At 43.5% G+C, this 13,351-nt stretch overlaps 1 protein-coding gene across 2 annotated transcripts in view; it reads left to right on the top strand.

Moving 5' to 3' along the window:
- Positions 1-13,351, top strand: part of CABLES1 (Cdk5 and Abl enzyme substrate 1) — an 83,820-nt gene that overhangs the window by 51,831 nt on the left and 18,638 nt on the right. For both annotated transcript variants that reach the window (XM_064442864.1, XM_064442863.1), the window contains 3 exons: positions 7,982-8,081; positions 9,601-9,757; positions 10,535-10,638. In XM_064442864.1, coding sequence (XP_064298934.1) covers positions 7,982-8,081; positions 9,601-9,757; positions 10,535-10,638 — 361 coding nt within the window. The remainder of the gene's footprint in view (positions 1-7,981; positions 8,082-9,600; positions 9,758-10,534; positions 10,639-13,351) is intronic.

Below are 13,351 nucleotides of genomic sequence, written 5' to 3'. Positions count from 1 at the left end.
TGGGCCAAGGGGAACTTAATGAAATTCAACAGGGGCAAGTATAGCGTCCTGCACCTGGGGATGAACAACCCCATACACCAGTGCAGGTTGGGGGCGGACATGCTGGAAAGCAGCTCTGCTGAGAAGGACCTGGGAGTGCTGGTGGACAGCAGGTTGAGCATGAGCAGAAATGTGCCCTTGTGGCCAAGAAGGCCAGTGGTATCCTGGGGTGCATTAAAAGGAGTGTGGCCAGCAGGTCGAGAGAGGTTATCCTCTTCCTCTGCTTTGCCCTGGTGAGGCCACATCTGGAGTACTGTGTCTAGTTGTGGGCTCTCCAGTCCAGGAAAGCCAGGGAACTACTGGAGAGAGTCCAGAGGAGAGCTACGAAGATGATCAGGGGCTTCTCTTATGAAGCAAGGCTGAGAGACTTGGTTTTGTTTAGCCAGGAGAAGAGAAGACTGAAGGGGGGGATGTTATCAATGCTTCTAACTATCTAAAGGGCGGATGTCGAGAAGCTGGAGCCAGACTCTTTTCAGTGGTGCCCAATGACAGGACAAGGGGCACTGGGCACAAACTGGAAGACAGGAAGTTCCGTGTGAATATGAGAGAAACTTCTTTCCTGTGAGGGTGCGAGAGCAGTGGAGCAGGTGCCCTGAGAGGTTGTGGAGTCTCCTTCTCTGGAGACATCTAAAACCTGCCTGGACATGCTCCTGTGCCCCCTGCTGTAGGTGTACCTGCTGAAGCAGTGGGTTTGGACAAAATGATTTCCAGATGTCCCTTTCAACCCCTGCCATTCTGTGATTCTCTGATTATTTCCATGGCCAAGAGTAGGGTAATGGGCAGGACCAGAAGTTGCTTTTCTTCCCCCACCAAGACCAGCAGAGCAGCTGTAAGAGCAGACATAGCTAGGTGAAAGCGATCTAAGGCAGGCTGTACTGCAAGTCAGGAGCTGAAAGAGGTGCTGAGTATCTTGCCTGCTGGCTTACCTTGGCCCCCAGTGTCTGCAGTGTTACAGGCCAAAGTCATCAGAGCATGCATAGGGTTTAGTGGTGGCTAGAGGCAGTGATGAGAGGGTTGCCCTGTACTGAGAACACTGTAACAGTGTTATTGCCTCTGCTATTAAATTAACAGACCCACACAAACACTATTGTTATCATTACAGGCTGATCTGCAGGGGCATGTAGCACCTACAGGGTTCAGTAGCACTGATAATGTTGTCTGAATGCAGATTTTGTGCTGATGTTTACAAACAAAGCACATGCATGAGGAGATGCAGCAGTGACTACTGAACCTTTTTTACCATTGTGCAGGGATACTTCTGCTTTATAAAAATTGTTTCTCCTCTCCTTTCTCATCACTCACTGATGTTATACTATGGATCATGTTCACACTGCAGTATTCTTTAATAATACAAATTTGAAGCATCATATGTAATGTTATGCTAATACTATCCTTCAAGTTCCTCTTTCTTATTTAAATATGGTACTCCAAAAGATGGAAGAGCTACCTTGTGAAGGGTATTGAAACTGGATTTCTGGCTCAGCATCGACTTTATTCTTCCTTGCAGGAGGTGAAAATTAGTCCCTATCTAGTTCTGCAGATGGGCAGAAAATGGGAGGTAATGACAGTTAGCAGAGGTGTGCCTTGTGGAACCCCTGAGCTGCCATGGCTCACACCTCCTTTGTCAAAAGTTGTCATGGCAGAAGCTCACAGCAAGTGGAGTTGAGCCTTGGTGCTGTTCCTCTTCCAGGACAAGGGGAGGTGCCTCAGGTCACTATCAAATAACTGCCCCACCACACGCACGCTCAGCTCATGCACATACACACGCGTACTGACCTGCTCTGAACCCTCAGAGGGGATTTGTTTCATGGAGCTGCTTGCAGATGGATTAAACAAGACTTGATGGAATTAATTCATTTAGAGATGTGCTCAGGAGGGTTTGAGGTGAATTGGATTTCAGCCCTTTGAGCTAGGGATCAGACACAGGAGATAATACTAGTCTTTTAGCCATTAGGCAGGTCATGCTCCAGGTGCTGGGATCACTGCGCGTGTCCCCAAAGAGGAACTGTTATGGCCAGGCTCTCCCTTGCAGCCAGTGCAGGGAGCGTGCCTGCAGGTTTATGCCCACCCCACTCCCCAGCACGGTCAGCGCAAGGGTGCTCTGTGGACCCTCTGTGTGACCCCCGCTGGGATGGAGAAGGACCAGGTTTAGCTCTGCCTCCAGGTAGCTACCCTGGAAAAGGCAGATTTCCTGGGCAGGAGAAGGGAACCCATCCTCCATTGCTTGCCTGCTCTTGGAGCTTCTCTAGGTACCACTTCTACTTCAGCTGCCAAGGAGATGCTACAACTCTGGCAGTCCTCATGGATGTTGTCGGAGTTGCTCCATGTGGCCTGCAGGACATGGTGGGCTGCAGAAAGGCCCTGCGTATGCCTGTAGCCAACTGAGCAATCCAGTTCTCCTCAGTATTTCAAGGTGCCTGAGCATTTTCATAAAAGGCAATGGCAATATATGTCTGCCACTGTTTGGGGTGTTATAAAGGAGAAAGAAGGTACCATGTTGTCTTCCCACCCCGCCCCGCCCCCCCCCCCCGAAAAGAAGGCAGTACAGCTACTTAGGGGTATAGTTTTGTTGTGTTGTGGGTTTGTTTTTTTTGTTGGGGTTTTTTTTTTTTCATTTGGCACATATTATTATGGTTTGTAATTTAGAAATGTTTTGAAAAGGGACTTTTTTGTCTTGTTAATGGCAAAAACATTCACAGATTGAAATTGTACCTGCTTTAATGATATTTCATTTTGTGATGTTGTAAGAACCTTTTAAGAGCTTCCAAGTTCCTGTGAAGTCCTGCCCAGAAGAGGAATCTAGAGGACCTGGGGGAGGAGGACAGCTGGTTGTGTTCTGTGGATGTGGCACTGCAACACAGCTAGTCTTACTCTTGACTGTCAGCCACTGGGCTCGCAGTGACTGACTGCCATTGGGGCTGGAGGTGATGAGCTACAGGACAGAAATCCAGAGCATCAGGCAGTGCATGTCCTTATAGAACCAGCCAGTTCACCTCATCTTTTATTCTTCATGAAAGTGAATCCATTAAGTGGTTAGAAACTTAGCTGCAGTAGGCATAGCTGCTGAATATTGCTGTCTTGACAAGAATATAGGTATTTATCTGACTAAACTTGCCTTCAGTTAAGGGAAATAATACAATATGAGTAATCAAATGGAGTGAAGCCCAGGAAATGGACTGTTCTTCTGAAGCAAAGCAGCAAGTTGTCAGATAGAAAGAATTTTTGTTCTCAGAAGTGCTACAATCCAGCTTCATCCAGTTTCTAAAGATAAATATCTGCTGAATTTAACTAAGTGCTGGCCAGGACACTAATGAGTTCAATGATGCTGCGAGCAAGAAGTTTTCAGTACCATCACCCCGAATAACATGTAGCCACAACGATCATTGGCTGGGCATTCCCAATGGCCTTCGTTATCTAAACTCTGAGATCTTTGTTTAAACTGGATGATAAAGTTTTTGTAAAATGAGGCAAAAAGAAGCATTTTCGCATGCCACACCCCTGCTGTCAGTTATTTGGCAGGTCAGGTAACAAGCATTGCAGTGACTGTGGAAAACCAGGGAATATTTACAGGAGAAATGAGAGCATCTAAATTACCATAAGGATAGTAGCAATAATTATGCACACAGCAAAGCAGGATACTCTGTAATGTCCTTCAGATTTGTCACCCAGTTCCTTGCTATTCTGCCCCAACAGATTTTTGTGCGTGAGGCAATTTTGATTAACTCATCAATCTTGAGCACCTTTCCTGAATATTTATCATTCCATAGGCCTGGGGAAGAATAACTCTGTTTTTAGCCAATAACATGAAAACTGAAATATCCCTGCTTTTCTTTACCGTTGCCCATTTTCCTTGCTTCTCCCAAATGGAACAAAAAACAAGACCAAGTGTGTATTAGCTTTACAGAAAGGCACGTAAATCTGGGTTTTTTCCCATACCAGGACATTTCAAAACTAACTATCTCATGATTGCATTTTATAGAGCCACTGGTGCTCATTTTTGTGAGTTGCCCTGTTCCCTTAGGTTGAAATTAAGCAATGAATCCCCAAAAGCTAATAGGTTTAGATTTTGAACTTCTACTCCTTGTTGGGCAAAACATCAGGATAAGAGCTGATGTGCTGACACCTGAATATGTTTGGAGAGGGAAAAGGGATACTGGCCCATTAGAGCCATCATTATATCCAGAAGTTTTTCCACCTCCTCTCCCTGTAAATTGCCGCTGGAGTTGTTGTTCTAGCAACACTAATGGCAATTAGGATCTGAAAGCTCTCGATCAATTAAAGCAGGCAGTCTCAGGCAGCGGGAGGGAGATCTGCTGCTGGACTGGCTGGCAGTGTATCTTTTCCGAAGCTGTCATTGTCCTTGTCCCTATAAACAGAGGCAATAAGTAGAAATTATTTACAGTGATGGATAAGAACAGTATCTTTTCTTGATGCCTCATGAACCTCCTTTGCTTTTAGAATAAATCTGAACAGTCAAGAATCACTAAGCATAAAAGACACAAAAGGCTTACATCTCTAAATAACAATTATCAGATTCTTTTTTGCAATCAGCAGAAGGCTTTTTCATGTGTCTATAAATCTATTTAATATTTAATGGGCCTCTAAATTATTCACAGGTTAAAGTGTTCAACTGTTGCTGTCATTTAAAGAGCAAGTGCCCAGCAGGAGTCTTGCATGGCGCTTTGCAGATCACATCAAAGCATGATGTTAGATTCATTGAAGAAATGTTATACTTCCAAAGTTAATGGCATCCAATTTATATTCTGTTGATCCTGGCCTGACTAATAAAAGACACGGTGAGATTCCCTGTTTTGATTCTTATCTACCTGCTCAGTAAACCTTTTCACCATCCCACAACAAGTTTGGGATCCCAAGTTACCTGGTACCGTTCCAAGACAATCTGTGAACTCTTAGGTGGGAAAACTTTCAGGTTTTTCTGCAGTCCTTGATAACTAAAACAATATGCTTAGTTTTGAGTGTCATTTATAACACTGCTCAGCTTCCTGGAAATGGTATGCACAAACATTGTATCTAGAGCTTGACATTGATGTAAATCAGGGTAACTCCCCAAACTTTGTAAGAAACTGGGATCTAGTTTTTTGCCTCCTAAGGAAATGTCACCCCTCATCTCTTCTCATTTCAAGCTTTCCCTGCTTGAGGAAATTTACTGCCAGTAAAGTGAAGGTAGTAAAATTAAGTTCCTATGATTTATTTTTGCTTTTCGGTGTCTGCTTGAATCCTTTGAAAACTTTGTTAAAAAATACACCTTTGGAAAATAAAAAATGAGGAAGAGGAGGAAGGAAGTTTTCTTGACTTTAAAAGGCTCTTTGGCAAGGACCATCTTTCCTACTCTGCATTTTGTAAGCACCTTTTACTACTGGATATTGGTTTATGCGGTTCCTCAGTCCCATCAGTAATCTAAATAACTTAAACACAGTGAAAGCTTGATTTTATTTTTTTTTATATATGTAAAGTGCCTATCCTCCATATGCTCCTGCCCCGTGAGGCCCATTGCTGGTGGCGCCACAGAGGGCGCGTGTCCTGAAGAACTTGGTGGCGGTGGTTGGCAGCACTGGTGCAGAGGCTGTACCCAGACAACCGTCCTGAGTGTTCCCTGGGCACAACTCACCCATTTGGAGAGGGCGGAGTGGAGGCATCCCCCAGGTCTTTGCTAGTTGATTTTGGGGCTGTGGGGAGGAAGCAGCTGCGCTGGGGCTGGGAGCACCAGCAGCAGGGTGGCAGCTCTTGGGCTTGCTCTCCCAGCAAGAGCTTTGCTGAGGCATTTGTGAACTTTTTGTCTGTAATAGGAGGGAGGGAAGAAAATCGAGGCTCATCCTGCAAAAACTTGGCTAGCTTGCTGTTGATCATAGTGATAGGGAACTCAGAAAGGATACAGTAAAGTCACCTAGGAGTTTCTTATTAGGTGTTCACCAAGATCTTTTACCAGTGAGAGGAGGATGTGTATAAGCTAGGATGAGCCTTTCCATTTATATGCTGATAAGAAATGGCACATTGTTTAGTACTGATTTTCCACAAGAGAGGGCGTTTAATTTTCTGGTTTATGGACAGGTTTCTCTCCAAACAGTAATGTTTTATTGCTCTGTTTTACAACACAAGCAATCATATACTAGCTGGAAATACAGAGCATATGTAGAGGAGGGGAAAACCCTAAGCAGCCCCTGCAAAACAGCTAGGATGAGGGAGAACGACTGCAGTGTTGTTCACGGGGTCCTGAAGTTGAGTCTTCTTTAGCAAGATCAGAAAGATGGGGAAATGGAGGCATTCATGCCCACCGATCTTCAGCTAATGTCCAGGAATCACTCCTGTGTGTGCTCACATGTGCCAGCTGACCTTGCTCCCGGAGCACTGATTCCAGTCCCCAGAGCTCTCTTCTGTTGTTTTTTTTTTTTGAAGCTGCTGTGCTGACTCTTCAACGGGTGCTGGATTTTCATGTGATGGATTACAGAGTTATCTATCCTCGTCTGTTAATTGCATGGAGAAATTTCTCCGTGACTTGTTTTCAAAGGCATTATTTCTTCCTTTACATCTGTAAGGTTCTCAGTGGAAGGAAATTAAACCGTTCTTATATTTTTTTAGGTAATTCAGGTATTTGTTTTCATTTTGGGGTTTGGGGGCTTCCTCACATCGTGTGATTGTTTTGTAGATAAGACCTGCTGAAATGGTTACTATTTGGCATCTCTCTCTATGAGAAATAGTTCCTTTAAGCATGTTCTGCACAAGAGTGGAGAGGCTAATCCCATGCCTCTGACAGAGGGTTATTTTTACATAATTATTTGTCCACCCCCTCAGTAACATGATATCAGGAAACAAGAATGATAATGTGACACTGTGCTAAGTGAACCCCAGTCAAGAAACTAAGAGGACTTTGTTGGGATTAGAAACTTGATACACACTTTTCCTTTGTCATATAAGTATGTTTTCTAGCAGATAGGTGTCTTGGATTTTCCCAGCAGTAAGGTACATGATTTACTGGGGACTCACCGAAAGTCATGTTTCAGAGAAATAAAATGAGTGACAGGTTGGAAAGGAAAGACAAGGAAGCAGGGTGTGCAGAGACACAATAGGAGGCAGCCCAGCCCTGCAATCGGGTGAAGAACCTGAAGGGCTTCTCCTTGCTTCAGTGTCAGCATCTCTCCCACGCAGATTTGTAAGCGCATACTTGGACCTCAGCAGAAATCAGCCAGGAAAATACTGTGAGATAAATTCTCTGGAGTTGTATACAGCTGTCATTTGCAGAGCACAAATTTGCTCATAGTCTTTTTTACCTTCACTCACATTTTGACCATGAGGCTAAAGCATGGGATACAGCCTGGTTGTCTCAGGCATCTCATTTACCTCCAAGTGTTAGATTAAAGTGGGTCAGTCGTCCTAAAGTAGATCCCCAAGCTTCCATCCTGAGGCAATGGAGAGCTGGGTTTCTCCTGCCAGCCTCCAGCAGGAGGGTCACTGGGCTTTGGACACTCTCCTGCACTTGGAGGAGCAGGGATCTATCCCAGAGGCTTTCATGGGCAGTTACCTCTGTCTGACAGCATAGGGGGACGTGGGTATGTACTCTGGGAGCATCCATCTGCTGGGTACATGGCAGTTAAGTGTTCAAGCTAGATTGTTGGATCTCACCTGAAGTGTAATATGACTTCTAGTTCATTCCTAATGCCAGGTTCTGTCAGAGGCACCCAATGATGGGGAACCGTGCTCTGCACTTGCTCTGGTGGGGTATGAGGTGCCACCTGGAGCAAAGTAGGGGTTTTCTCTATAATGTGTTTTAGACAACACAAGTGCTGTCTGTAGGAAAAGTTGTCTGGTCTGTGCTTTGCATTGGCGTGTTTGATTAGTGCTGCTACTTTATTTCAGCATGGGGTGGTGGAAGGTGAGCAAGGCGTGTGTATTAAGAGTTGTTTCTGCTCTGGTTTCTGTTTACCAGGGATATGAAGCTGGATGGTGGACGACAGTGCCATTCTACTGGAGTGTGTCTGAAAGAGATAATTGGTCTTGAAGGTGTGGAGCTTGGAGCAGATGGGAAGGTGGGGATGCTTCAGTTCCTACTCCCTTAGATTTATGTAATAAGGGAAAAATGGTTTAACTAATAACAAGCACAAATATAAACAGTTCATGACATGCACTGTAACACAGCAGTTAAAGCATAGCATAAGCAAACTGTAAGTAGCTTTGCAGAAATTCAGGAGGACTGCCCAAGCTGTCAGTGTAAACAACTCTGTCTCCTTGAAGAAATTTGCCTCTGGCAACATCCGAGTCTGTAAAGCATTACTGAACCGCTCAGTCTTCCCCTGACTTTAGCAGGAGGTATCACTGCAGAGTATATTGTCAGGGGCTTGGAAATAATTTCTGGTGAGACTTGTAAGCTGTAATTCTGTTTGCTCTCAGTTTTATTTAATAAAATAAATTTGGCTTAACAGTATATTTTTCCAAAGAGCAGGAAGAGAGTAGTACAAATCTGATGAGTATTTCAAAATTCAAAAGTTCATTCACTTGAATAGAATAAGCAATTATGAATCTTTAGAGAAGGTGATGCGTTTTAAACAAATATATAGAGCAGAGACAATTTTAATCATAAATGAAAACACTTCTTGCTGATAGCCTGATTTACTTTTTACAGTTCAGTTTACCCAGTCTGCTGTCACGTATGGATTTAAAGGCGTAGGTCAATGCTGCTACACATGGTGTGCTCACCTAACCAGGTGTCAGGCCAGACCACAGGCTGTAAATTCCTGAGGACAGTCTGTCTGCTTATAAATAAATGAAAGCCTACATGTTTTATTTGATACCTGTTCTGACCTCCTCGTAAACCAGTCTAGAGTCTGAGACTCTTTTTTTTTTTCTTCAATTTAACGTTGGTTTTGGAAAATAAACTTATGAGAAGCAAGGCGTAGCCTATTCCTGGCCAAGGGCACAAGCAGAGAATCAGAACACTCTAAATGTAATTTTGTCGCAAGTTATTCATTCACACTTTGTCCATGTTGGTAGGTAGTAAATTATCTCCCCAACCATTGCTATAAACTTACGGTGCCAGTAAGACTCTGCCAGACAAAATCCTAAAGGAGAAAAATACCAGAGAAAGTGCTTAAGTTCAGCAACATTGAAGTGGTTTGCCTCTGGCAGCTCTGTGCTGAGACCCATATAGATGATGCAGTTTCAGTATCAGTAAAGAAGCAGATGAAATCTGCTTTGTAGCACAGAGAAGGCCCACTGAAAGAAACCCAACCAAACTGACATATTTTTAAATTTGACCCTTGAATAGGATTTTGTAAATCCAGTGTATTAGAGCTTGTGTGTATGTGTTATTGGTTTTGTTTTGTTGAAGAATTAGTGCCTTTGCAAAAGCTTTTTTTGCATGGATAAACTGACTGCACTGAAGCAAATGTAGGTGACTGGTGTTTATTCATCTGTGCCTAAATATTAAATCCAGAAAATCCTTTGTTAATTTGGCTTCCCTTGCTTCCAATTGGGATGCACCAAAGGCAACCCCGCTGCGGCTGCGCTGGGCTGATAGTAACTGCCTGTCTGTTCTGACTTTCTTTTTAGACGGTTTCTTATACACAGTTCCTATTTCCCACCAACGCTCTGGGAACTCGGAGAAACACGATAGACTCCACTTCATCCTTCTCCCAGTTTCGCAATGCAAGCCATCGTAGCCTTTCTTTGGCAAGAGCTAACAGCACCCAGGGGAGCATTGATGCAGGTAACTTCTCACGAAGCTTGTTTTAATATCCTTGCATAGCCTGGTGATAGGCACTTATTGTGAACAACGGACAGATGTCATGTCTTAGCCCCCTTTTTTGATTAAATCAAGCAGAATTTGGTCTCATGTTGTGGGTTAAACAGAGCTCATTCCTTGTTTGTTTAGCAAAGCTGGCTTACAGATGATGGAAAGTTAAGTAAACAATACTGCTGGTCATACTGACAGCCCCTGATGGCACTCGGCATGCCTCCTCCTGTCACCGGCATTGTTTGTTCCTCCCGCATCAGGCTCCTCGTTACCTTCCTTTGCTATGGAAAATTTACAGGGTCAGCACAGTAGTCAGAAGGTGTAAATCATACTTGTGACCTTTATTAAGCTGGAAAGGGCTTTGTTTACAAAACCAGGCACAAAACATAAGCCAAAGCACTATATGCTTAAGATATTTTGGCACGTTAAATGAAACAAATCAAAACGTCTGCATAAACAGATGAAAGCTTGTTGCTGGGATAAAAGTTATTGTGGAGCTTTATATAATTCTGCAGTTCTCTAAGCCCTAAATTCACATTTACCAGGTAATTCATAAGCTGTAGGTTGTCTATATCTTTGCAAATTGTATTAGTATAGTTTTCAAGATTTAGAGAAATCTTTCAACTCTTTCAGAAATCTTGCATGAAGATCATCTTCTGCATTGCCTGTGAACTCGTTTGCCCCTTCTGTTAAGACCAGAGATTTCTTGATGTAACGAATTCCTTTCTTATATTTACCATTGTTTTATAGGTAGTGACCTGGGAGACTTTGTCGAATATGACCCAAATCTTTTAGATGATCCTCAATGGCCGTGTGGCAAACATAAGCGGGTTTTAATATTTCCTTCGTATATGGTAAGTGATATGCAAAATTAGGTGTAGCACAGATAAATTTTGGTAACAATATTTTGAAGGTTGAGGTTACATTTGGCCATATTTTGAGAAGATTATTATTATTTTTAATCTATTAATAACAGCTGTTTGGAATGCTTTGTTCTAAATGACAGTTACTTACCAGGACATGTAAAAACAAACTCATGGAGGTATTACAAAAGTAAATGCTTTTATTACCACTGTATTTCATAAATGCTTTAGATGAAAGGCTTGTTTGAACAATGTGTTCATTCTCTTGTGTTCAGAGGAAAATGTATACTTCCTCTAATTGGCACCTATTACAGAATAGGAGGATGCCCATTAGGGTTTTTCTGAAGTCATGAAGCTGCATTGTGTTTTGATGCTTATCATTCACTCCTTGGAACAGTGCTTCGGTGTCTAGTAGAGCCTTTGTTTCCCAGGTATTTGTTTCACCCTGGGATAGTCCTTTGTTTAATTGCAGCAATTATGAGCAGAGCCTGTATATGTTTATTTTTCACTGTATCCAAACCCATAAGAATACAGATGCATAGCTGTTCCTTGATCTGTGCTCTACCTCGATGTTTTTTGTGGTGAGAGACTTCTGTAGCCTTTTTTCAGTTGCACCAGGTCTGTAGACTTTGGTGTGCTATTTTGGCAGGACTGTTGCAAGATGCAGTGCCCTCGTATGCATGTGAGCGTGTATCTGTCTGAATTACACATCCAAAGTGGTGACCTGATACTCTTGCCTATATGCAAATAGGATAGGATTTGAAACACTGAGGTCTAGAGTGTCGTCCATGTCCTCACTTAACTTGGAACAGAGATGTGATTTAAGAAACTACTAATATATGTAAAGATACAGTCTCTGTAGGTTCTTTTCTGCCCCCCACGCTGGTCTTTACTTGATTATAGGGCTCCTGGGTTTTCCTTGTTCAAAACAAATGGATTTTGCATGTTCCATGTAGACTGAAGCTTATCTCCTTGCTGGCAGGAATGTTCTGCCTGTTGCACAGAAAGGATTAGTTGAGCTCTGAGGCTGTGTTTGTGCTGAATTTTCAAGTGGAAAGTCCAGTACGTCCTCTGCGTACTTTCATCCAGTTTTACTTTTAGGGCTGGCAAGTTATTACTTGGCTGCCAACCCGTAAAGTATCAGCCTTTTATGGCAGCTACATCTGGTTGGGAAAATATTCGTTAGGTTTTGATCTGGTTGTTGTCATGGACAGGGAGCTCTCTTCCCTCAAGCAGAAAGACGTGAACTGGCATCCAAAGCGAACATAGCTTTAGCAGTCACGGTTGTGTTTCCATGTGTTTCCTTCCCATGTCTGCGAATGTGAGCCCGGCAATATGAGTCCTCTAGGATGACCTGAGGTCTTTGATCCCTTTTCAACTTGATGCTAAGATGGACATTGTTGGGCAAGTCAAAATAGGACAGCCAAGATAGTGTCCTCAGGGGAGGTCTCTGAGGCCCAGGAGCGACAGTTCAATGCCCTTCTTTTCCGTATGCTGGTTAACCACAGCATTTTAAGGTACTTTTATTGTGATAAGGAGCTGACTGGGGATTTCCACTGTGACAGAGGCATGATTAGATGCTTCAGAGGTGAAAAATGGGCTTCAAGTGCAATTGTTAAAGTCAAGGTCATTGTTTGTCTAGAGTATATCTGCATTGACAGGGGTCTCCCTGCTTGTTCATTATCTCTAGGGGTTATTTACTGCTGTGTCTGGAAAAATGCCTTCTTTCACATTTTGGGTTTTTTTCTCCTGAATTTGCCTTCCAGTCATCACTTCTTCAGCACTGCCTGAGGGTGTGCAGCACTCGCCTCTCCCTTTCTGAAGGCAGGCACTAATCTAAGAAAGGGCTGAAAGACATTAAGTGCTGTGATTATTTTGTTGGTTGGAATAACTGACACATGCCAAGGGCTCTCTTGTCCAAGGTCTAAGCGTTTTCACCTGCCCCTGGTCAAAGCAACATAGCTGTGATACCACACAGCAACTGCACAGCTTTGCAAGAAACCAAAGAGTGGGTGGTGGTTCTTCAGGGCTCAGCTGAGAGATTTCACAAGGGGCTGGTGCTTCCTTCAGCCACAAGAAGGGAGAAGAGGTGGTGTCAGCGTCCAGGGAGCTTGCAGTTTAAATATGATTTTGAAACTTGGGCTGTGGGTAAACTGGGCTTGTGCATTGAGCTGGTGAATATAGGACCATATTGGCTACGTAGGAAACTTTACTGGCATCCATATTAGACTTTCCAGACTCAGCTGGCATTCCCCCTCCCAGCAGTTCACATCAGTGTGAACAGGAGCATAATGGGCTGTAATTTCAAATAATTTTATTCCCCAAATATAAAAATCGGCATATGCTGCAATTAAAGCAAACTGCAATCTAAGGCCAGTGAGAAACCTGTGTTTTTTTCCTGACCGTGCACAGCCATCGTGGTATTGAGAGACCTCTGCCAAATGACCACAGAGCCGTAGAGCTGTTGTACACAGATTGAAACCAGTCTCTGGTCCTGAGCGGAATATAGCTCTAATTACTGCCTCTTGCAAGTGCCGGAGCAGCTGAGAGCAGCTCTGATGTCAGCACCGAACATTTTGTTGTGTGTGGAGAACTGCAGCTTGTAATTAAAGTTTTGTTACTTGGCCAGTGTTTAGCATTAATGCTTGGCAGCTGCAAGCTTGTAGATGTTTCCCCCCGCCCCTTGTGGATGTCAGAGCAATTA

This window comes from Phalacrocorax carbo, chromosome 2 (genome assembly GCF_963921805.1).
Source record: "Phalacrocorax carbo chromosome 2, bPhaCar2.1, whole genome shotgun sequence".
NCBI classification, from domain to species: domain Eukaryota; kingdom Metazoa; phylum Chordata; class Aves; order Suliformes; family Phalacrocoracidae; genus Phalacrocorax; species Phalacrocorax carbo.
This window is presented reverse-complemented; position numbering and strand designations above follow the sequence as displayed.